The sequence below is a fragment of the Tamandua tetradactyla genome, chromosome 5 (assembly GCF_023851605.1).
Source record: "Tamandua tetradactyla isolate mTamTet1 chromosome 5, mTamTet1.pri, whole genome shotgun sequence".
NCBI classification, from domain to species: domain Eukaryota; kingdom Metazoa; phylum Chordata; class Mammalia; order Pilosa; family Myrmecophagidae; genus Tamandua; species Tamandua tetradactyla.
In genome coordinates this window covers 30,550,339-30,575,338 of record NC_135331.1, presented here as the reverse complement: position 1 = coordinate 30,575,338, position 25,000 = coordinate 30,550,339, and the positions used below count along the sequence as shown (strand labels likewise).

Below are 25,000 nucleotides of genomic sequence, written 5' to 3'. Positions count from 1 at the left end.
GAAATGGCAAGGGTCAAGGGTTAAATCTCTCCAAACTTTTCCTGCTGAAAGAGATTTACAAAGGGAAGAGAGACATTAACTGAGGTTAAAGACCAGTGCCCAGGAGGATGAGGGAAAAATCTGAAATAAAAGCAGGTTATGGATAAGAACAAGCATTTTCTGAAGATAAGAGGGTCTGCCCTCATGGTTCCCCTTCAGGGAAATTCAGAAGAGGATATTCTAGGAGAAGGGAAAGTCAATATGATTCTATGTCCCACCCCTCCATGGACTTCACTGAATTTTGGGTATAGGACCTTGGTCAAGTCAGTTCATTCTTCTGATCCTCATTCTTCTCATGTGTAAAATAACGCTAAGAATAATACCTACCCTCACTGGATTGTTGTGAGCATTAAATAAGATACAGTGAATTAAGTGCCCGGCTAACACTTGGCCTCAAGGAAGCACTGTAAAAATTAGTGTTCCTCTCTCCCTTTCATTATTATCCCAGGCAAAGACTCACAATATAATCCCCAGGCCATCAGCATCAGTAAGACCTTGGCTGTTGTTAGAAATGTAGATTTTCTGGCCGCAACTGAGTTAGAAACTCTGGAGGTGGGTCTGGCAATCTGCATTTTAGTAACCACCCCCACTGGTCCAGGTTGCTAGATTTAGTAAATCAAAATGTAAGATGCTGTTTTAGTTTTGTGGCTGCTAAAACAAATGCCATGCAATGGATTGGCATAAACAGTGGGAATTTATTAGCTCACAGGTTCTAGGCTAGGAAAAGTCCAAATCAAAGTATCATCAAAGCAGAACTTACTTTCTGAAAACTGGCCTTCTGGATCTGGCTGCTGCTGTTCATGGTCCTAGGCTCCTCCTGGCAGCCTCTCTTGGCCTTTCCCTTTTCTTCTTGGTTCCCTTGATCTTCAGCTTCTTGCTTCCCACAGCTTGCTTTCTTTCTATCTGAATTTTGTTTTGCATGTAAAGAATTCCGGTAATAGAATTAAGACCCATCCTGATTGAGTTGGGCCACATCTTAACTGAAATAATCTCATCAAAATGTCCTACTTACAATGAATTCGCACTCATAGGAGTGGATTAAGTTTAAGGACATGTTTTTCTAGGGTACATCGCTCTAAACCCTCACAGATGCCCAGTTATATTAAAAGTTCAGTTCAGTTCATACTACAATAATCCTGTAGTATGAGTAATTCCCATACAATAGTTGGGACATATATTAAAAATGTACTCTTGGCTCATCTGAAATTCAGATTTAACTGAGCATCTTGTATTTTATCTGTATTTTAATCCTAGATTCTGGCATATGCTAAAGTTTGAGAACTACTGTCCTAGGATATCACAAGGAAGGGATGCACCACAGAGAAGTGGTGGAGAGGAGGACCTAGTATTGTTACTTAAAGAGGAAAACAAGAGCAGGGAGCAGGAAGCCATCTCCAGAGCAATGGACATTCTGTGTATTATATGGTCCATTAACAAAGAAACTAGTTTCCTGAAATTAGTTGGGTGCGTTTTCCATTTGAGCTGTGATGATCTTGTTCCTTCAATGAGAGAACAACTATTCTGTCTCTTCTAAGAAATTCTGGGCACTTCATAAAGCCAGCCAGAGCTGGGTGAAAGCATTATTAATATTTCTTCTGAATGACATGTTTTTGTGGGGCAAAATGTTCTCACATTTGTCACCTCATTTTATCCTGATAATACCCTAGCGAGGTTGGCTAAGAGAGATTCTTGTCATCGGTTTATAAAGGAGAAAACTGAAACTCAAAGCAGTTATGTGACTTGCTCAGGGTCACATGGTATGTTGTGGCAGAGCCAAGATTAAAGCCAGGTTAGGAGGCGCTCAGTGTGTGTTCAGAAGGAAGGAAAAAAAAGGGGGGATCTATATCATTTTTTAAAAAATATTTTTTATTGTTGTAACATATGTATACCATAAAATTTGCCTTTTCAACCATTTTTAAGTGTTCAATCCAGTGGTATTAATTACATTTACAAATTTATATTACCAGTACCTCCATCCATTACCAAATCCTTTTCATCACCCAAAACAAGAACTCTGTACTGTAAACAATAACTCCCCATTCTCCTGTTCCCTGGTCCCTGGTAATGTTTCAGTTTAAATGAATTTGCCTTTTCTAAATATTTTATCTAAGTGGAATCATGCAATATTTCTCATTTTGTGTCAGGTTTATTTCACTTAGTAGAATGTTTCCAAGGTTCACCCATGTTGCAGCCAGTATTAGAACTTCGTTCATTTTTATGGCATAATAGTATTCTAATGTGTGCATGTAGCACATAGGTCATCCGTCCATCTGTTGATGGACACTTGGGCTGCTACCACCTTTTGGCTATTGTGAATAATGATGCTGTGAGCAAGTATCTGTATGGATCCCTGTTTTCAATTTTATGGGGTATTTACCTAGAAGTGGAATTGTTGGGTCATATGTTTAACTCTTTGAGGAACTGCCAAATTGCTTTCCACAGTGCCTGCCTATTGTATATTACCGAGAGAAATGCATGAGGTTTCCCATTTCTCCAATTCCTCACCAACACTTGTTAGGGGTCTGTACCATGTTAATTATGCATGAAGGAATGACTTATGATACAGGTTTGTTTTTTTTTTCCCAAATCCATTGTCTGCCTCTGTGAGGCTAGAAAGACTCACACACAATTATCCATTGTCTGGGGCAATTCTTGGCTCTTGGCTCCTGGGTCCTGAGTGTGCTCATGCTGTCTCACTTTTCTTAGGGTGTGAAAGTAGAGATGAAATCAAAATGCAAACCTTAGTCACTTTCTTCTTCTGGGCTATGATCTTATTTTTTTTTTTTTGTATGCTGTATGGCAGATCTCATTTCATTATTTTTCCATGTTGAGTATCACTTTATTGCAGCACCATTTGTAGAACTTTGTTTGTTTTGGGGAAGTGCATGGACCGGGAATTGAACCTGGGTCTCCTGCATGGCAGGCAAGAATTCTACCAGTGAACTAACCTTGCACCCCTGGGCTATGATCTTATTACGTCTGAAAATGACAAGGCTGATATTTATCATTTCCAAGGTAATTCCATTTCTTGTCTTGCTAAATTACATTTTAGTAACATTCAATGACACTTTCAACAGCTCCCCAAAATAAACATGTAACTTACCTGCATGCTTTATTTTCATCCCTCAGGCTCTGTGAGTGAATCTGAGACAGCTCTGGAATTGCTGTCTTTTATTGTTAAATGTTAAAGGTTTGTAAGAATTGTGTCCTAATGATAAAAAAGCAGAAATGCATTGTGGAAAATGTGGAAAAGTATAAAACATAAAAGTAAAAAAGAAACATTTATTGTTTTCTCTTCCAAAGATAACTGTTGTTAAGTTTGGATGTATTTCCCTCAATTTATATACATTCAAATATTTAAAAATTTGGAGGATCATGCAATCTGTAGGTTTGTATGTTGCTTTTATTTATTTGAAAACATTTTTTTGTGTGTGCTATAGGGTAGGAGTCACATTTTGTTCTTTTTCCATGTGAGTATCCCATTATTGCTGTACCATTTGTTGAATTTTTGTTTTTTGTTTTTGTTGATTGGTTTGTTTGTGCTTTGGGAAGTGTGTGGACCGGGAATTGAACCCAGATCTCCTTCATGGCAGGCAAGAATTCTACTACTGAACCACCGTCACATCCTCTATTTACTTGAAATTTTGTCTTGAGTATTGTTCCATGTCATAATAAATTCTTCAAATTCTTATGGCACAAACCTGTAATTTTTGGTGGCTGCATAATATTCCATCATAAATATGTACTTCAATTTACTTAATCATTTTCCTACTGTTGGGTATTTATGTTGTTTCTAACTTTCCTCTACTGCAAGTGATGTGGCAGTGAACATCCTTATATGTAAATCTTTACATTTTTTATTACTTACTTAAAATAGAGCTCTTAAAGTAGGATTATATGACAGGAGATAAACTTAAATTATTTTCATGTATACCAACAAACTGCTTTCCAGAAGATTGTATCAGCAGTACATGTGAGAGCCTATTTATGTGCCAACACCAAATATTATCATTTTAAAAATTCTGCCTTTTTTTTTTTTTTTTTTTTTTTTTTTTTTTTTTAAAGGAAAGACAGAGAGAAGGAAGGAAGGATAGAAGGAAGGAAGGAAGGAAGAAAGGGAAACATTTTTAAACATTTTCTTGTTTTATTGTATTCTGTTTCTCCGTTTTTATTACATGGGCTGGGGCCGGGAATCGAACCGAGGTCCTCCGGCATAGCAGGCAAGCACTTTGCCCGCTGAGCCACCGCGGCCCACCCAATTCTGCCTTTTTTGACAGACTAGTCACAAGAGGATAGAACCCTTTATAATCTTGTTCTTATTAACACTGGACATACAAATTGCCATATCTATTAGGAACCTTCAGAATATCTAGGATGCCCCACTTTCCTTATGGACCTCTGTGGGACCTGGCAGGCCAGCTTTATTTTCTCTTCAAGTAGAGATGTCCCTGTAAAGAGTTCTGACCCCATGCAGCCAGTAGAAAAATGAAATTCCAAGGCATTACCTCATCATGGTCCCTGTGGTTTCTCCAAGAGCAGTGTCCAAGGGTCTGATATCACTCCCTTATTCAGCAGACCTTTACTAAGTGCTTGTCAAGTGAAGGGAGATCCTGTGCCAAGTGAAAGCAGAAATGCTCTTTGAGGGTTAGAAGATTTCTGGGGGGACTGTGTGTGGAAGCAGTCACATATGAGGCATGGCGTAGCCAGGAAAGTGGAGCAGAGAGTAAGAGATTGGAGGGGAAGATTAGAGGTTCTGGGTGGTGTTAGCAGAGAGGTGGGACTGGGCTTCATTTTGAACACTGGGGCAGTGTTTTTTGGTTTGTTTTTGTTTTTTGTTTGTAGGCAGATGCTAAGCAGAGAATGGTATAAACAATGCAGTGAGAAAGCACGGAGTATGTCTAGGAGACTGAATCAGTGCCATTTAGCTAGAGTTTAGGGACATGAAAGCACTGCTGGGCTTTGAGCAGGAGGATAGGGCATGGTTTTGGAGAGTCTTGATTGCCTATGTCTCTCCTTCCAAATTTCAGGCCACCATGGAGGTATTCTCTCTTGGCAATTTTTGTTGCCTCTGGTGGTTGAAATTGTCCTCTGGGAACTAACTCTTAAACCCCATCTCCTGAGGAGATAACCTGTTTATGGAAGGGTTTCCCACAGGGGCTTTGAGTGGCCTCAGTGGATTTCCATTGAAAGTGTTATCTGCATAACACTTATCTGCCAGTTCTGGGGTTTGATAGGTTAGGGTCAATCCAAGCTTCCTTCAATCCTCATGTTATATATGTTGATATATAGTTGAAGTGAGAGTGTCTCCTCAAAGGTAGCGTGAGGAGCATGGAAACAAATCTCTAACACTCTGGAGGTTAAGCAGGGAATTTTGGAGAGAGCCTCCTTTACTCCAAACATTTGGTCCTCCATATCTTAGCATTACGCTTGTGTAATCGGTCTCTGTGCTACCAAAGAGAGGTCAAAACAAGTTTAAGGAGAAAGTGATAACTTTCGAAATAGTCTAGAGCAGGCTTCTCAAACTTTATTGTGCATAAGCAGCCCCTGTAGAGCTTATTATAACACATATCTCTGGCTCCACCCACAGTAGGCCTGGAGTGGGGATTGAGAATTTGCATTTCTTATAAGCTCCCAGGTAAAGCTGATGCTCCTGGCTTGCAGAACACCCTGTGAGTTGCCCTGGTCCAGGGAGTTCATTTCTGGGACTGAGTTAAGCAACTATAGAGTGATCATTAAATAGTCTAATGTCTGCCTCTTGTTTGGGGAAATAAATGCATTCCCCACTAGCTCCTCACTTTTGTAGTCTCTCTTTTTTGTTTTCTTTGCGTGGGCAGGCTCCGGGAATCAAACCCAGGTCTCCGGGCAGACAAGAATTTTGCCACCGAGCCACCATTGCACCACCCTAGCTTCTCACTTCAACATTAATAGCTAGTGGGGAAAAATGAATTTGGCTAGATGTTTTCCCTGTAGTTTAAGTAGGTTTCCTTGGAGAGATGAATGACTCATGGGCAAACATCAAATTCATGTCAAACTTTGGAGGGATTGAAGTGAAATATTTTAAGTGATGATAGCCACTGTATCATTTAGGCAAACCAAATCAGTCTTAACAGGAAGCTAAATTGCAATTAGAGGAAATATGTTCTTGTTAAATGCCCCAATAGCTTAGAGGTAGACTCTCTGATAGTGACTGGCATTAGAGGGGCTGGAGCAGTCCCCACCACTGCCAAGGTGAGCAGTAGGCTTAAATAGGATGTGAAATTGAGTGAAGCTAATACCACTTTGGCCAGCCCAGGTCTGGATTAGTCCTTTCAGGTCTGAGGTCTACCTGGGGACTCAGACAGATGAGGCTGAGGGCCACAGAGAGCAGCAAAGGTAGTGAGATTTGAGTCCATAGCCAGTGATGAGCAGAGAAGTGCCTGAGGGGTGCATCAACCTTTGTCAAGGTTTAGAAGGGCTGACTTGTGGAGATTCAACTTGTTTTGTTTTACCTTAGAATGTAGAAGTAGAATGGGTCTATTTCAGCTCAAGGTAAAGAAGGACTATTTTTCCCTTCATTTTAACTATTTTAAATGTATATTTTGCTGGTATTAATTATATTCACAATGTTGTGCTGCTGTTACCATCTTCCATTACGAAAATTTTTTCATGGCCCTATATAGGAGCTGTGTACCTATTAAGCTATAACTCCCTAGACCCCTCTCCTCCTGGCTCCCAGGTCACCTCTAATCTACCTTCTGTCTCTATGAATTCGCTTATTATAGATATTTCATTTAAATGAAATAATACCTTTGTATCTAGCTTATTTCACTCAATGTGAGGTTTTTACAGGTTCATTCATGTTGCAGTATGTTTTGGAACTTCATTTTTCTTTATGAATGAATAATGTTCCATCGTATGGATATACCACATTTTGTTTATCCACTCATCCATTGATGGACACTTGATGTTAAAGGGTTGTTAACATCTTTTGGCTATTGTGAGTGATGCTGCTATGAACACTGGTGTACAAGTATCTATTCAAATTCCTATTTTCAATTCTCTTGGGTATATACTAAAAATGAATTTTTTAACAGTTAGAGTTGTCCCATCATGGACTTGGCAGCTTGTAAAGTGGGGAAGTGACCATTACTTGGGGGGGTATTTCAGAGGAGATTCAGGTTGTGACATCAGTGGACCCACCAAACTCTGGGAGATCCTGTGATTCTATAATTTCTCCTCCTGCCAACCTTCTAAGAGAGGAAAATTAAAAAAAAATTTTTGTATTGTGAAACATAACATATATGCAGGAAAGTGATAAATTTCAAAGTACAGTTTAACTGTGCTTTTTTAACAAAGTAGTTAGAGAGCAAATTTCAAAGTATGACATGGTTTACAGTTCCACAATGTCAGGTATTTCCTTCCAGCTGTTCTAATGCATCAGAGACTAACAAGAACTATCAATATGGTAATTCAGTAGTAACAATAATTTGCTAAAATGTTTCTTCTCTGTTACAACTCCTCTCTGTCATTTGATTTTTCTCCCAGTCTTCAGGGGTATTTGAATGACTTCATGTTGAAAAGGGGTGTCGACATTATGGGGTAGGGAAATGCAACTAGTTGATATTCTTGAAGCCTGGTACCTCTGGGTTTCAGAGCTTATCTGGCATAGGAGAAATATGGAAGTTTTAAGTATCTGAAAAATAAACCTCATGAGTGAAACTTTTATAGATTCTCAGAGCACTGGGTATTCTTTGGAGTTTTCAGGAATACTGACAATTTGCATACCATGACAATTTTCAGTATTTAGCTGAAGTACATACGAGTAACCTCTAGAATAGTCTAGGAGAGGAAATTTAGGCAGTAAAACATGATTATTAATTCTCTGAAGTAACCTTTTTTGATATGACAGTTTGTTAATCCTCAGTTATCATGCTATGATTCAACTGTTGAGTTTGGTCAAAACCAGTTTATCTTGTCCAAGGGCAGCAAAACTATCTAAATACCTGTATTGGCTGCTTAAGCCCCATCAAGGATTGAAAAGCTGTTACTCTAAAGCAAGGTCAAGCTGGGGAAATTTTTAACATGAAGACTAAAATCCTGAATTTGGAATGTAGGAGGAAATGAAGAGGAGGACATGATGAGTCATGTCATTGGATCACTCCCTAAATGGGGCATAATTCCCAAAGGGGCATGAGTGTGGGTGAGGATTGGACAGAAAGAATGTTTGGGAAATTGGGGCGATGAAAGCATTGTTAATGAGCTCTTGTGAGAGGAGGAGCCATGTGAAAACTGGTCAGGGAACGAAGATGATGAAGTAACCACTCTCTTGGGAAGAGTGGGAAGAGGAGGGACAGGGATTGAGAACCAGCTGAATGCCAGTCATTACTGATTCATAATGCCGTAAGATCTTCTTAGAACCATACCATGAGAGAAGGCTGAGGAGGTCAAGAAAGCAGTCAAACCTAAAATTTAAGGCCATTCTGCCTTCTCTTTGGGTGCAGGGGGAGCTTTACCTTGAAATCTTGCTGAATTCCTAGGACTATGTCTTTAAACTTGGAGCTGTTAGGAAGACTACTTGCAGCCCCATTTGGGAGTTGGGGAGGGTCTCTGAATAGGGAAGTAACATGATCTGAATTGTGTTTTGGGGAGACAACTGGTCTTGTGTGTGGTAGGATGGAAATGCACGAAGGGGAGACTTAGATTGGTTAGAAGACTGTGGCACTGGTCTAGGTTAGAGACAATGACAGTTGGCACAAGGGCTATATAGGAAGTTCTAAAAGTCTATGACATTGTGAAGGCACAGTCAGGGTCTTGGCTAATGATTGAGTGCAGTCCATTGGGTGGAAGGAGAGAGTCCAGGATGAGGCCAGGTGATTGGCTGGGAGAACAGTGGTATTCCCGACAGAAATGAATCAGGCCCAGGAAACTCTAGTATCCCCAAAGCTCTCCTGAGCCCTGTTCTGTTTCCTTCTCAGATAGTGAGGGAGAACCTCAGCATAGCTTGAGAAATGCTTAAAGTTCAATGTCTCCATTTGTGGAGATGAAGAAGAGGACTTTTGGAACTTAAGATTAATCTAATGCAGTTAAACATTACTGGTAATTATGCTCCTAATAGTACATTAGGCTTAATAATTTATTAAGTGAGAGGTGATACATGAAAAGATAATGGGTCAGGATATGCAAGAGACATGCAGAAGGGAAATGGGACTGTTACCCCTATCCCCATCAGGGAAGTGGATGTTTCTTAATCTGCTTTACCCTAGCTTCTCTTCTTGATGGATGGTGTTCACCCAGTCACTGAGGTCCCCAAATTTAATAGCTATCCTTGGTCACTCTCTTTCTCTCAGTTCCTACATCTAATCCATCATCAAGGCCTGTCAATTTTGTTTCTAAAACATAACCCCAATCTCTACACTTCTCTTCATCTCCACTGCTACCACCCTAGTGCAAGCTGTTGTCATCTCTCACTTAAATAGCAACAGCCTCCTGCCTGGTTTCCCTGTTTTTTCTCTTGCCCCTCAACATTGCACTTTCTCCACAATTTAGAGTGCAATCTTTTTTTTTTTATTGTATTGCTTTTATTTTATTCTGTTTTTATTTTTACTAAAATTATACATGCACATAATTTCAAGCATTGAATAGTTTTACAAGGCATGTTAGTAAAAACAGCAGCTACCAATTATTCCTCCTGATGTCTTCTCCTCAGACGTGATACATTTAGTTGATTGTTTGAATATTTGTCTTCATAAATTTAAACAACTAGTTTTATGTTTACTTCTTGACTGTTCAGTTTTAAGAATGATCAGCTGATTTCTCTATAGGGCAATAAGGCCATAACTCTCTCTCACAGCCCACCCCAGGTATACGCATACTTTCTACCCTCTTCATTTTTTCCAATATACTTCTTATATGTGTATTCTTTACTGTGATAACATATGGAACATAACGTTTGCCATTTTAACCACTTTTGATGTAATTTTATTGAGACATATCCACACACCATACAATCCATCCAAAGTATGCCATCAGTGGTTCACAGTATCATCACATAATTGTGCACTCATCACCACGATCATTTTCAGAACATTTATATTATCCCAGAAAATGAAATTAAAAGAAGGAAGACCTCAAACATCCCATGTCCCTTACCCCTCTTTCTTATTGACTACTAGTATTGCAGTCTTCCCTGTCTTAGTTAACCTACGTCTATTGTAAGACTTAAACTAAGACAGTTTGGACTTTTTCTGTCTTTTGAGAAATATGCATTTTGCTTCAGATTTGTATCCTCTTAAGGACCTTAGACTCATAACTACAAGCCTCCCCCAATCTGCTCAACAGAATGGGGATAATTATATTTGCTTGATATTTATTAAATGCTGTTGTACCTTCTCCTCCTTGATATATAAGGACTCTAGAATCTTCTGGAGTTCTTTGGGCATCAAAGTTGATGGACAGTTGAGTTGATGGCACTGTATTATGATTGGTCAGTGCAGGAGCTAATTCTTGTTTCATCTGATGTTTTCTCCTTCGTCTCTCATTCACAATCCCATCCTCCTTTACCCTTGCTGGCTTCCACTCTTGGCTATGTAATATATGTCTGTTTTGGTTTGCCAAAGCTGCTGGAATGCAATATACCAGAAATGGATTGGCTTTTACAACGGGGATTTATTAAGTTAGTTCTAAGGCCATGAGAATGTCCCAATTAAGGCATCAACAGGATGATACACCTGGACGCTGAAAGAAGGCTGCTGCATCTGGGACACCTCTGTCAGCTGGAATGGCACATGGCTAGCATCTTCTGGTCCTTGCTTCTGGTTCTGTTGCTTTCAGCTTTTAAAAGAAAATAGGCTTTTCAGGGGGTGTATAACAGATTTAAAACAGCAAATTGCCCTTCCAATTTGCTTTCTCTGTATTTAAACATGTGTATCCTTGAAAAATGCCTGTGTCTTTTAGGTCTCTAGGACTTTTATAAAAAATAAAAATACTGTAGACATATAGAGAATTATGATTATTAATATCCTCTCTTGTTAGTTGGTAGTGCATGGAATCACAGAATTTAACAACTAGAAGGTACTTGGAAATCATTGGCTGCATATTCTGCCTTGCTTGACCAAGTGAGGGGACTGAGGCCCAGAGACTTCTTTTTAAATGACCCCCTTCTACAAAATTGTCCACATTTACTGAAAGCCTTTATTGGGCAAGGTGCTAAATCAGGTGCATGGAAGACAGGAAGGTGAATGCACAGGCCTTGGCCTTGTCCTGCAGCCTCATGGTGGACTTCAGGGAGGCATGGTGGGTTATGGGAATTTCCACAGCTTGCACATCTTCACTACTTGGCTGGGCTCATAAAGGACTCATAGACAATCTGACTTGGGGACACTGTCCCTCCCAAGTGCCAACATCAGCCTTCTGAACTAGTGGCTCTGATAGGCTCCAACAGAATTAAGTTCCTGGCTGGCTTTTCTTCTATCCCGTCCTTCTCTGGGCTACATTGTCTCTTTTCTCTTGACCCATGTTGAGTGTCCTGGCTAAGCATAGAGTTCTCACCTGACTTTACCCTTGTGTTTCCAGATCGGAGCTTCTCTCTTCGCCAGTAACATTGGAAGCGGCCACTTTGTGGGGCTGGCAGGGACGGGAGCAGCTGCGGGCATCGCCATTGGGGGCTTTGAATGGAATGTGAGTAATGGCAGAGCTAATGTGTCCTAGAGCTGCATGGAATCTTAGTAGTCAGTCAGCTTAACCTGTGCTCTGAGGAGCTCTATGGGTTAGGGAACTGCTGGGGCCATCTTGGGGTGCAAGTGGAGGAGGGGGCACAACTTCTGGAGTCCCAGGGTTCTGCTTCCCTTTCCACCAGAATAGCATAAGAAAACCATTAATCTAATTCAGCCCTGGGAAAAGGGATGAAGAGGTAAGTTAGTAGTAATAGTATTTCTTCCTTCGTTTTCCCTCTGATGTTAAAAAAGCCTATTTCTCAATAACCTTGTATTGGAGGTTTGGAAATGCCTACCACCATTTCCATTGTTATTACTGTTGTTATGGTGATAGTAATTATTTTCAAAGTTTCTAAATACTGCTTTACTCCTTGTAAACTGGGGAAGAGGCAAAGAAGAGCTAGATGTGCTCACTAGGGTGGGGAGCTGTGATTCGTAGTGAGAAGCTTTGTGGATTTCCCTCTATTGTTGCCCACTTCCTAGTCCCATGTTCCCATGGGTCAGTCAGACAGCCGAGGTCTCCTCCAGTCTCACATGGTACCTAGGGAGATGTCCTTAGCACCAGAGAGAGAAAATGCTGGGTGATTTTTCTGTGGCTGGAGGAAGGCCTTCTGCTGATGGGGCCCCCAAGGCGGCAGGGATGTGTTAAAATTCCTTCTTTGACTCCACCTCATTTTTTATTTCAGGCACTGATTTTGGTGGTTGTACTGGGCTGGGTGTTTGTCCCTATTTACATTAAAGCTGGGGTAAGTATTTGTTCTATTATTGATTTCTTGTTGGCAAATATTATGTGTGAACTTGTTCTTACCAGAAGGTAGAGTAGACTTTACAGTATAAATGGCAGAGAATATCTGTGATTTGGCTTTTGTTCCTAAGATATAAAGTTCCTTATTGCCTACAGGTGCATTAAACAGTTCTACTTGGCATGGGTCTGGCTTCTATTTTCGATCTTGGCTCATAACTCCTCCGTCTAGGAAGTCCCTAAGTAACCTCACTCCATTCAGACCCCTCTGAAGCATCATGTCCCCTTACCTTGGGTGTGTTCTTACATGGTATGCTGTGCATTTGCTCTTAATATATAACTATCTGTTTTTGCCCCTAGATGGGAAGTAGTTTAAGAAAAAGAACTTTGTTTCCCATTCATTTATATATATATCAGCAGCCCTTGTTTCCTGAGCACACATTTGATACTCAATTATTGAATGAATGAAGTCATTTGACTAAATCTCTCTATCTAGCAACTTAAATATGTATGATAGCTTTAGTATCATCCGTTCAGTGAAATATATTGAGCACCTGTGATGTGTAAATCCATACATTGTGTTGTTGTTGTTTTTTTAAACTTTTTTTATTGTATAGTATAACATATATACAAAGCAGAGAAATAAAAAAGCAATAGTGTTTAAAGCACTCTTCAACAAGTAGTTACAGGACAGATCCCAGAGTTTGTCTGGGCTAACATATGATCCTCTCACATTTTTCCTTCTAGCTGCTCCAGAATATAGGAGACTAGAAAGTTTAAATATTTTTTTTATCATCACAATCGAAGATAAATCCATACATTATGTGTTAATAGCAATACAGAAAAAATACAGGGCAGACTCTAGTTTTCTGGAGGGTTATACACTATTAGTAAGACATGTCTGATGCCAGGAAACCACAAGTGTAGGGTTAAGGGAGTGATTCAGGAAGTGTGGTTGGAATTTGTGAAAAGGTGCTAAGAGGAGAGCAATTGGATGGGCCTTCTGCCACAACATCTTAGCTCAGTGAGTCTGCCTGGCCACCTTGTTTGACACACTGGACAGATGCTCCCTTTGTTATGAAGATGCCTTGCTCACAGTAGGTACTCTGCAGGGCGCCTACTACAGAATTTCTACTCCTCCTCCAGGGCAAGGATCTGCTTTCTTGATTAAGCCCAGTCATGTGTTCACTTAAGAACAGATATTTATTGGGCATCTCTCTGTGCTGGGATAATACTTACATCCTTGCAGTGGCCAGGCATATAGGATTGAGATAAGCAAATGGCTACAGGACTGGGGCCATCTAATTACCTTGACCACATCTTTGTGGCTCTGACATCAGGGTGGGTCCTACTGCTCTGCTTGCTCTGGGCCCTTTGGTCACTCCAGCTGATGGTGACCGTCCTTGCACCCCATGCAGGTGGTGACAATGCCGGAGTACCTACGGAAGCGGTTTGGAGGCAAGCGGATCCAGGTCTACCTCTCCATTCTGTCCCTGTTGCTCTACATTTTCACCAAGATCTCGGTGAGTCCGTTATCCTAAAAATGTAGCGCCTGCTATCTCAGAACCTGCTCTCTCTTGCTCCCCAGCACATGCTTGCCTCCCGAGAAACAGTTCTATATATTTTTCTTAACTTGGTATCTGTCTTGGCATTAGGCTTCTCTTTCTTGGAGACATGTATTCCCCAGTCCACAGTTCAAGCATGTAAAATCTGTTGACTCCAGTTGCCATGGAAAGGGCACTCTTTGCCCTTGGAGCTGGTGTTGGGATAGTCATATAAATTAACTAAGTGCACAGCCTGTCTCTGGGCCTTCTCAATCACTGACTTTTCAGGTTACTGATTAAACCGCCTTGGACTTGGGAGCCCCCTGGTAGCTGAGGGTCAGCTTCCCCCAGCTCGGATCCTGGTGGAGCCCATCTCCCACAGAGTCAGCTTTTTCTGAATTTTGCTTTTTAATTGTAGATACTGTAAATTGCTCCCACTCTATGATTCCTGGGTCTCCTTACTAGAGGCCCTGTCCAAATTCATACCTGCTCCACCGCTGCCCTGGGCCAGTGATCACTTGAGTAATGCATAGCTGCCTTTTATTTAGTGCCATGCTCTGAATTGACACCATCTCAAGGTCTTATAAGAGCACTGCATGGGTAGGGATTTTAATTTTATTTTCCACTACATGGAAGAGAAAACTGAGTGGCAGAGCAATTAGGTAACTGGGCCTAGGTCACACTATTAGTATATGACAAAGCCAGGATTGGATCCTGAATCTCTCTGGCCCTAAAGTCTGCACTCCTCACAGTTTTCTGCAATGTGCTTGGATGGGATATCATGGGCTGGCAGAATGTGGTAGATCATTTAGTCCCATGCTCTCATTTTATAGATGGAGAAACTAAGGTACAGAGAGGGGAGAGGAACTTGCAGGGTTAAACAGTATCAGAACTGGAATGGGACACAGCTTTCCAGAAACACAGTCCCAACCTTTTGACATCATGCCCACCCCCACCCCTCCTTCTAAATCTTTAATTCTTCTAGTATAGAGTAGGTTAAAGCCCAAGACTCGGGGAAAAGGTAAGGTGGTTGATTAATGAACCTCACAGTATAAATTAGGTCTGAGCATTGTGCTTTAGAGGCATGTGAGAAAAGAACATCAGCCACACACTGAGTTTATGAAGGATGGAAGGAGGGACATGTGAGCATAGGGGATGGGCAGGGAAGAGTGTAGATAGGCAAGGCTTTGCCTTTATGAATTTGGCTCTCTTCAGTATCGCCATGGATTGTAAACATGAAATCTTTAAAAGAATTACATTGATGGCAACTAAACCTGCTAGGAGCTCACTTTAAGATACACATGAGGGTGAGATTTGAATTAGCGTAAAAAATTGAAGTAAAAAAATTCATGCATTGACAAAAGATATATGTGACTGCAAGGGTCATGGATCAAAGAAAAAGAATTGTTAACAAGGTTAGGTAGTAAGGAATTTATATTGTGCACAATGATGATTAATCAGTTTTGATGTGCAAGTTGTGTTGGTGAGTGGGGAAAGGCACAGATAGCTTGCGATGAGTGACAAGAGAGGAAGAGTGGCTTTGTGAGATCTATGACCAGGTGGAAAACAACCAGTGACTTGCCAGGAAGGCTTAGGAGGGCGTAGAGAGGTATATAATTGATGGAAGAGAGAAAAGTAAATGTGTTTCAGGTGCAGGGCCCAAATGGGACGGAGGTGGGTGGGCAGTGGTTACCTGGAGTCTTGGCCACCTTGTGGCCGCATCCTTTTAGGCTCTGAGACTTGATTGCCCTGCCATGAATTCCTGACTATAACTGGCTTCCCAACATATGGCCTTATTGTGCTCCAAGAAGCATTCTGTTCTGTAAAATTTCCTGGTCTCACATATCTTATTCAAATGTGCACAATCACTCGAGATAAAGCTCAGATTTATGGATAACACGTGATGGCCAAATATCCTTGTTTATTTCCTGCAATAAACATTTACAGCAACGTCGCTGTCCATTTTCGATTCCTGGGTGAAGATAAAGATAAGAGTTTCATCTTTTGTTTAAGTTTGAATGCTCATTACTTGGGCTCCTCACTTTCACAATTGGAAAGAGAAATTATTCAAATGGGACTTCTTCCCCTCACATCTCATTGTCAGGCGGAATTTGTTGGGTGCTCAGACACACCTGGTTAGGACCAAGACGGGGAACAAACACACACATATAAAAACACAAGATCTTAAGCTATTCAATCTTGAGGTGAAGTGATCTGCCCAAGGCTCACAGCCAGAGACTTGTTTCTCCAAGAAATTTTCTCACTGCATCCTCCCTTTGTCCTATGGTCAAAGACAAATTTTCAAAGTGTTGGAAAGAAAGTTTGCCTGCAGGCTTGAAACAGGGCAGGAGTCAGCAAACTATAGCCCTTGGGCCAAAACTGGCCCTCTGCCTGTCTTTGTAAATAAATTTTTCTTGTAACACAGTCATGCCCACTTGTTTATGCATTGTCTTTAACTGCTTTCATGCTGCGATGGCAGAGTTGAGTATGTGCAACAGAGACCATATAGCCTGCAAAGACTAAAATATTTATCATCTGGCCCTTTAAAGAAAAGGTTTGCTAACCTCTGGTCTAGAGGACCATAATTTTTTTATTTCGCTTCAAGTTGATTTTCCTTAGCAGCCTATTTTTTTTTTAATCTTTTTCTTCTTAAGGACTAAGACTGTTAACAGTCTAGGATGAGCGATAAAATGAATGTCTTGTAGGATTATAGAAGAATTATTTTATATCCAAGCTGGTGTATACTCCCTGCCCAGTCCCCTTTACTTATAAATGAAAAAAAAATTGGTGAAACACTTCAAACATAAAGAAAAGTACAAAGAATAATATAGCAAATACCTTTATATCCACCACCCAAATGTCGTAGATCTAACAATTTACCATTTTTAAAAAAGAAATCAGTCATTACAGATATAATAGAAGGGTATCTGTACCCACCCTGTTCCTATTTCTCTCCTTCCTGTTCAAATGTTGTCTTGAACATGATGTGTACTTGTCTGGTCTATGTTTTTATATTTTACTACATATATATGTATGCCCATATATCCACAAAGAATGTATTGTGTTTTAAAATTTCTGCAGCTCCCACCTTGAAAACTGCAAAAACAATGCAGCAATGACATTAAATAAAATCTCGGGGGTAAAAACACTCATATTCCTGTAATTTTAATGCAAGCATTTTCATATTTAACTTTGCCCCTACTGTGTGCATTCTTTTATAGATGTGCACCCCAATATTCCTATCATTTTATTGTCTTTATCCCTGCCTTTCACATCAAATTGTAAACATTTTTATATATTTCCATCCTCAATAATTATTATTTTTAGGGACTGTAGAACATACCATTAATATGTAGTTTTCAACAAGCCATTTAAACATCTTCTGATAGACTAAAAGCTCTTCACAGTGGTCATCTTGGGGTAGAGTGACCAGAAGCAAGGTCACACTTACTTTTCAATATATAGCAGTCTATGCTGCTTTTTAAAAAAACCATACACAATAATTATTTTAATAAGTAAGAAAAGTTAAAGGCCTTACTCTGTGGAAGTATTCCACAAGGGAAGACTCTTACCTTTGATGTTGTGGAACTATAATGGACTTGGAGACACAAAACCTGGATTTTTAGCTCTTGAGCAAGTCATTTACTATGTCTTTTTCATCTGTAGAATGGAGCCAACTTGCTTATCCCATTACTTTGTTTTGAAGATTAAAGCAAAGCATGCACCTGAAAACCCTCTGTAAACTGTAACATCTTCTAGAAATGGAAGAAAACACCCCTACTGAAGCAGGAAAAAATTTGGGCATGTAGGGAGTTCAAAAAACTCCTGTCAGAGCACCAGTGCCCAGTTGAAGTGACCTGGATGGAGTGTTCAGCTACAGTATCTCTGGCATCTCTATTGATTTTCAGGGTCCCAAGGGCAGAACTTATCCAGTGACTCAGTGGAGGAAGAATTTGTCCTAGGCTTCTGAATTTATAAGGGAGGTTTTCTTGGAATTCTTTATCTGTCCTGTTAGCTGGAAAAGGTGTATCCTGAAAACAAGATTTCTGTTAGCCCAGCACTTCCCATAAGTATTCATAAACTTTGTTTATAGCATTATTCTAGAAGCCGTGTATTACATATTTGTGATAATGATAGCAAGACAAATATTAATAAGGGTGTCACAATCTGCTATGACATGTTGTCATAAAGCATTAAAAATTAACTGCTCTGGAAAATAAACCAACCAAGCACATTTTTAAGGCCTAGCCTTGGAATTTTTTTATAGCTCATTTATACTTATGAGATAATCCACAAAATCAAAAGTTTGTGTATTTACCAGCATTCCATTAAAATCAATGAATACTGCCCTTTTAATCTGATGACTTTATGGTGTCTATGAGGGGAGGGAGCATCATTATGAATACTCATTACAATTTCAAGTAATACAGGGTACAGTCAGGATGGGGTGGCCATTTCACCTTCAGCAAGGCTATTGAACAGCAGCGGGGCTCTTTCCTCATATTAACCTACTGTGGAAGGCAGGACAGAATAGGTTCAGGATCTGTGAAGGAATGTTTTGTTTGACTGCAGGACTTCCCCTGCTTGTAGCAGCTGAGAATCACAGGCCCCTGAAGTCAGGCTTTCCCTCTTTAAAGATGAGAACATGAGAAGTGGAGAGGGGAAATGTTTTGGCTTGTAGGTCCCAAGCAGGGCTGGGTCTAAAACCCAGGTGTGCTGAGCACTGTCCTTGGGGACAGGGCGTGGGGGGACTCTTTCTAAGTCACCATCTCTCCCTTCCTGGCTCTGTCTCTCCTTCTCCACCAGGAAAGACCATGACACTAGGGTCCCTAGAGCTAGATAGTTTGCTTGGGGTGGGGGGTTGTGGCCAAAGAGGAGATGAGGTGAGGCACTGGGTCCTCAGAAGGCCCACCATGGGGGAGGAGTGACTGACTCACTGGCCAGTGCTCATGTAGCACAGAAACATGGAGTTGGTATTAGACAAGCTTTATGACAACTAAGCGAGGCTGGGAATAGGAGATTTAGTTGGGAGGGGCAGGAGGAGTTGTGCAGTCACTGGAGGGCCCTGAGGAGATGCAATGGGATGGGGAGAGGGGAGAGAAGAAAAGAGGAGAAGATGTAGGGTCACAGGGACCTATGCTGCTGGCCTGTTCCCCAGGACTCTGACTGGGTAGCCCCTTTTTCAAGCCCTATTTCATGCCCTGAAATATGTTGGATTTTATGCCATAAAACAGCTTGTGCAGTCCATCCAGGAAAAGTTTACTTTCTTCTGCGCCCAGAGATTTAACAACAAAAGATTCACTATGATGCTACCCTTCCAGGTAGTATTTTGGCAGTGACAAGAAAATTCATTTTGGATGATTCCAGTGCTTTCTGCTAGTCTAAATTAGCAGTCAGGTAGAAAGCTCAGGGTGGCTAAATGAGGCAGAGAAGAGAGGTGGGGATAGGGAAAAAACTACATCAAGAACGTAACTGCTGAATTCAGGAGTGAAGAAGGAAGAATTTTCCTAAAGTTTCATAAGATAATCCAGATATAACCATCTAGTACCACGCCTGCCATGCAGTACGTCCTTGGTGATCTGTTTGTGTTTAATTCAAGATGGACTGCATCTGGGCCTGAGAGATAAAGTTATGATGTCACTGAAATTTCCCTCATGGGGTAGGGAGGGAGAAGTTTCACTCATCAACCCTTCAGAACTCAAACTTGCTTTTGGGAATATGTGTAATAAACCCTTGTGTACTGAAGTGCAAACAGTGGATAATAGCTTAGAGCAGGATTCACAAGGTGAGTAGTGAGAAACCGTAAGTTGTTAATAGTTGTTCCTTGACAAAAAGGGATCCATGGTTAAAGAAGTTAGTGAAATGTTGTGTACCATGTTCTCTCCCTAGGGATTTATAGTACAAAGTGTATGTTAAAGGCTCAGAGAAGTTGGGTAGTAGAGAAACTGCCTAAACTTTGTTTAATCCAGCATGTCACAGACTTTTGGGCATGGAATCCTTTTTTTCATGGAATACCTATCATTGTCTTGAGTAAATCATGCTGGGAAACTGAGAAATAGAGTACGACTCTCCTTCAGATACTCGTATTCTTAGCTGGGGATAAAAATATGAACGTCTAGGGCGGGCCGCGGTGGCTCAGCGGGCAAAGTGCTTGCCTGCTATGCCGGAGGACCTCGGTTCGATTCCCGGCCCCAGCCCATGTAACAAAAACGGAGAAACAGAATACAATAAAACAAGAAAATGTTTAAAAAAATGTTTCCCTTTCTTCCTTCCTTCCTTCCTTCTATCCTTCCTTCCTTCTCTCTGTCTTTCCTTTAAAAAAAAAAAAAAAAAAAAAAAAAAAATATGAACGTCTAATTATGGAATTGCAGCCAAAGAACAAGGGGAGTAGGGCCAACCTTGGAATTCTGGAAAATTCAGCATTGACATGCTCTTTCTATTCAGGTGACAGCTTCTCCTAAGCACTTGCATGTTTGCCTTTTTGTCACCTGCAGTGCAAGTGCCTTAGTTCAGGCATGGGGTGCACCCTGCAGTCAGCTGGCCTTTCTCATTCCTAACTCCACTTTCCTCTCCTTTTCAGGCAGATATCTTCTCTGGGGCCATATTCATCAATTTGGCCTTGGGCCTGGATCTGTACTTGGCCATATTTCTCCTATTGGCAATCACTGGCCTTTACACAATCACAGGTGAGTCCATTCAAATGATCCAGCAGCTCACTCCCAGCTCAGGGTTAGCACGTGGGAAGGAAGAAAGGTAGTAGGAGACATGACTTCTCTCAAGGAGAGAAGGAGAGATACACACCTAGGAAATAGTTTGATAGTGGGGTATTTCCTTGGCCCCAACTCACAGACCCTACATATTATGTGGGTGGTCTCCGAAAACTCCACTATTGGGCAGAATAGTCAAGGTAAATTCTTACAGGAGGCATGATAGGGCTTTGTCTTACAGATTGTGGAGAGGACTTGGCTAAGTTACGAAAGTCAGGGAGAGATGGAGGTTTAAGGAATGGAGTGAGCAGAGGAACAGAGGTGAGAATGGGCTTGGCTAGGAGGCAGCAGGTGGGCAGGGCTGGAGGAGGGTATTCACTGGGAGGTATAGTGTGGGTTGTAGGCTATAAGGCTTGATACACAAATGAGGTGAAACTAGAGGAGGTTTGCAAACCAGACAGAGGCCTTGGATTTAATGTAATAGCGGTGGAAGCTACTGGAGGGAGGGAATGACATATAGAAAGGGGTTTTAGAGGAAGACACAAGAAAGAGGTTACTGGAGTAGTTGATAGTTTAACAATTGAGGGCACATTTGCAGAAGTGTCACTCTGTCCAACTAGTTAGGGGGACAGGGTCAGTGGTAGAACTTGCTGCTCAGCTGGACCCCCGTTCCTGGACTCCTGTTCCAATTAGTTTTTGTGGCTAGAAGTTACTTAGATGGTCTGAGAAAAGAAAGAGTGGATATGCAAGTAGTCCTCTGAAAGGAGGCAGTTTGGTAATGTCTCCAGGTTCTCTATAGTCAGCTTTATTTTTTTTCTTCCCTCACTTTGTCAATGGAAGATACTTTATCTTACCATAGAAGAATCATCTCCTGTAAGCCATCTCCTGGCTTAAACTTGCCACATCACCCTCTTTCTCCTCAATTAGGGAAAAATAGTCTCCTTTTCCCAAGGCCTTCCAAGCATTTCTGTGAAAAGTGGAGATGTTGGTACATGCTGAGTAGCAGAGAAGAGGGCAAGGAAGAGGCAGTTGGGTGAATGAAGGGTGTGCTTAGAAGGTGTGCAGAGGTCAAAGGGTAGAGGATGAGGAAAGGAAGCAGGCAGACAGGTTGCCCTCAACATGAGGTCAGATGTATTTATGATCTTCCTGCCTGCTAGGGGGCCTAGCCGCTGTGATTTACACGGACACCTTGCAGACGGTGATCATGCTGGTGGGATCTTTCATCCTGACTGGGTTTGGTAAGTGGAACTGTAGCATGTCTAAGTGGGAAAGGGGTAGAGGGCCTGCAGCCCAGAAAGAGAAGAGTGAGTCCGGCCACTCTGACTGCTGCCAGCCCAGTGGTGAGCTTGGAAGGGCTCTGCTCTTCCAAGAGGAGTGGAATGGCCTGGATTGATGGCTCACCCTGGGTGTGCAGAGGCCCTTACTCACCACTGGAGGTGTCAGGCTGGGGTGACCCAGAGAACACCTGGATTCTCTGCTACCTTTTCTAGATAGACTGGGCCACTGGTCCCCAGTGTTGGCTAGTGTTGACATGTTTTTTTGTCTGTAGCCAAACTGGACAAAAAAGAATAAAGGAAGGTGTAGAGAGTTTTCCATTAGGCTAAATATATTCAAGTGTTGTTATTTTTCAATCTCAGATTATGACTTGTTTATATTTTGAGCTTAAATGTCCTTTCTTTTATGAGATAGGAGTTGGAGATAATTTTCTTTTTTATTATCCTTATTTGACAAAATTTAAAAGTTGGCCTTTCTGTGTAACTCCCCTCCCCCACTAACAGTATTTTGAAATTTTGCTTGTCTATAAAATCCTAAAGAGAAGAGTGGAGACCCAAGATCTAGGGGTAATTATTAAGGGAAGATATCATATGCAACATAAAGAAGGCAGATGGGGTTGAGGGTAGAGGAAAAGAAATTATGTATGCTATTGAAGTTCAATTGGTGTCAATTTAAAATTAGATTGCGTTCTAGTTTGCTAGCTGCCGGAATGCAATACACCAGAAATGGAATGGCTTTTAAAAAGAGGAATTTAATGAGTTGCTAGTTTACAGTTCTTAGGCCGAGAAAATGTCCCAATTAAAACAAGTCTACAGAAATGTCCAATCAAAGGCATCCAGGGAAAGATACATGGATTCAAGAAGGCCGATGAAGTTCAGGGTTTCTCTCTCATCTGAGAAAGCACATGGCGAACAGAGTCTTTGTTTCTCTCCCGGCTGGAAGGGCACATGGTGAGCACAGCATCATCTGCTAGCTTTCTCTCCTGGCTTCCTGTTTCATGAAGCTCCAGGGGAGGCGTTTTCCTTCTTCATCTTCAAAGCTCTGACAGATGGAGTCTCTGCTTCGTGGTGCTGCAGCATTCTCTGCTCTCTCTGAATCTCCTTCATTCTCCAAAATGTTTCCTCTTTTATAGGACTCCACAAACTAATCAAGACCCACCCAAATGGGTGGAGACATGTTGTCACCTAATCCAGCTTAACAACCACTCTTGATTAAATCACATCTCCAGGGAGATGATCTGATTACAGTTTCAAACATACAGTATTGAATATTATTTTGCCTTTATGAAATGGAATTTAGGTTAAAACATGGCTTTTCTAGGGGATGTACATCCTTTCAAACCAGCACAGATTGTTATAGCTTTAGGATGCTAAATGTAAACCTCATGTGTTTTAGTTTCCTTGACTGCTCAAGCAAACGCCACACAATGGGTTGGCATAAACAATAGGAATTTATTAGCTCATAGTTTTGAGACTCAGAGAAAACCCAAATCAAAGCCTCTTCAAGGGAATGCTTTCTTTCTGAAGACTGGCATTCTGGGGCTGGCTGCTGGTGATCTTTTGTCCTTGGCTCCTTTGTTACATGGCAGTATTCATAGAGACCTCTCCTGGTCTCTCTTTTCTGTTCCAGGGTCCGTTGATTTTCAGGTCCTTGCTTCCCAAGGCTTTCTCTCCATCTGTCTGAGTTTCATTCTACTTATAAATGACTCCAGTAATCCTGACTGAGTTGCACCACACCTTAAGTGAATAACTTCATCAAATGGTCCTACTTACAATGTGTTCATACCCACAGGAATGGATTAAGTTTAAGAACATGCTTTTCTGGGGCATACAGCTCTAAACCACCATACCAATGTAACCACAAAGGAAATATGTAAAAAAATATATAAATTAAAGGAAATATGAAGGAGATGAAACTTTTCACTCTAAAAGATCAACCGTCCATAAAAAAAGGCATCAGCAGAGGACATGAGGGACAAAAAAGCATAAAATGTACAAAAAACCCAAATGGCTGCCTTATCGGTATTACTTTAGATATAGATGGGTTAAACTCTCCAGTCAAAAGGCAGAGATTGGAAGAATGACTAAATAAGTATAATCCAACTACATGCTGTTTACAAGAGACTTGTTAGACCCAAAGGCACAATCGGTTCAAAGTGAATAGATGGGGGAAAAAATCAAAGAAAATAGTAACCAGAAAAGAGCTGAGGTGGCCATATTAATATCAAAGAAAATAAACTTTAAGTAAAAAACTATCAAAATAGGCAAAAGAGTTAATCCATCAAGAATACATATATAAACATGTATGTATCTAAATAATAGACCCCCAAATACATGTAGCAAATATTGATAGAATTGAAGGAACGATAATAATAGGAGACTTCAGTACACCACTTTCAATAATGGATAGAACATGTGAACATAAAATCAACAAGGAAACAGAGCACTTGAACAATACTATAAACCAACTAAGCCTAACAGACATATATAGGGCATTCCACTCAATGACAGCAGAATACATATACTTTGTAAGTGCCCATGGATTATTCTTTAGGATAGATGGCATGTTAGGCCACAAAAAGTCTTAATAAATTTTTAAATATTTAAATCATGTAAAGCATTTTCTCCAACCACAATGGAATAAAGCTAGTTGCCAGTGACAGAAGGAAAACTAGAAAATTCACAATATGTGGAAATTAAACAGCACATTCTTTTTTTTAAAAAAAATATTTTTATTGTAAAAACTTAACATACAAACATATATTCTCGACATAAAAAACATTCCACATGTGGTGTACAATCAGTGGCTCACAATATCATCATGTAGTTGTTTATTCATCCCTTTGGTCCTTTTTTGAACATTTGTATCACTCCAGCAAAAGTAATAAAAAGAAAAAAGAAAAACCCATACATAACATGCCTCTCACCCCTCCCTCTTATTGACCACTAGTGTTTCCATTTACCCAATTTATTTTACCCTTTGTCCCCCCTGTTATTTATTTAT

The 25,000-nt window shown here is 40.7% G+C and overlaps 1 protein-coding gene across 4 annotated transcripts in view; it reads left to right on the top strand.

Annotated features, from left to right (window-relative positions):
- The window catches only part of SLC5A1 (solute carrier family 5 member 1), a 153,420-nt gene that overhangs the window by 107,166 nt on the left and 21,254 nt on the right, over window positions 1-25,000 (top strand). For all 4 annotated transcript variants that reach the window (XM_077160433.1, XM_077160435.1, XM_077160434.1 and 1 more), the window contains 5 exons: window positions 11,590-11,694; window positions 12,416-12,475; window positions 13,890-13,994; window positions 20,596-20,701; window positions 21,880-21,960. In XM_077160433.1, coding sequence (XP_077016548.1) covers window positions 11,590-11,694; window positions 12,416-12,475; window positions 13,890-13,994; window positions 20,596-20,701; window positions 21,880-21,960 — 457 coding nt within the window. The remainder of the gene's footprint in view (window positions 1-11,589; window positions 11,695-12,415; window positions 12,476-13,889; window positions 13,995-20,595; window positions 20,702-21,879; window positions 21,961-25,000) is intronic.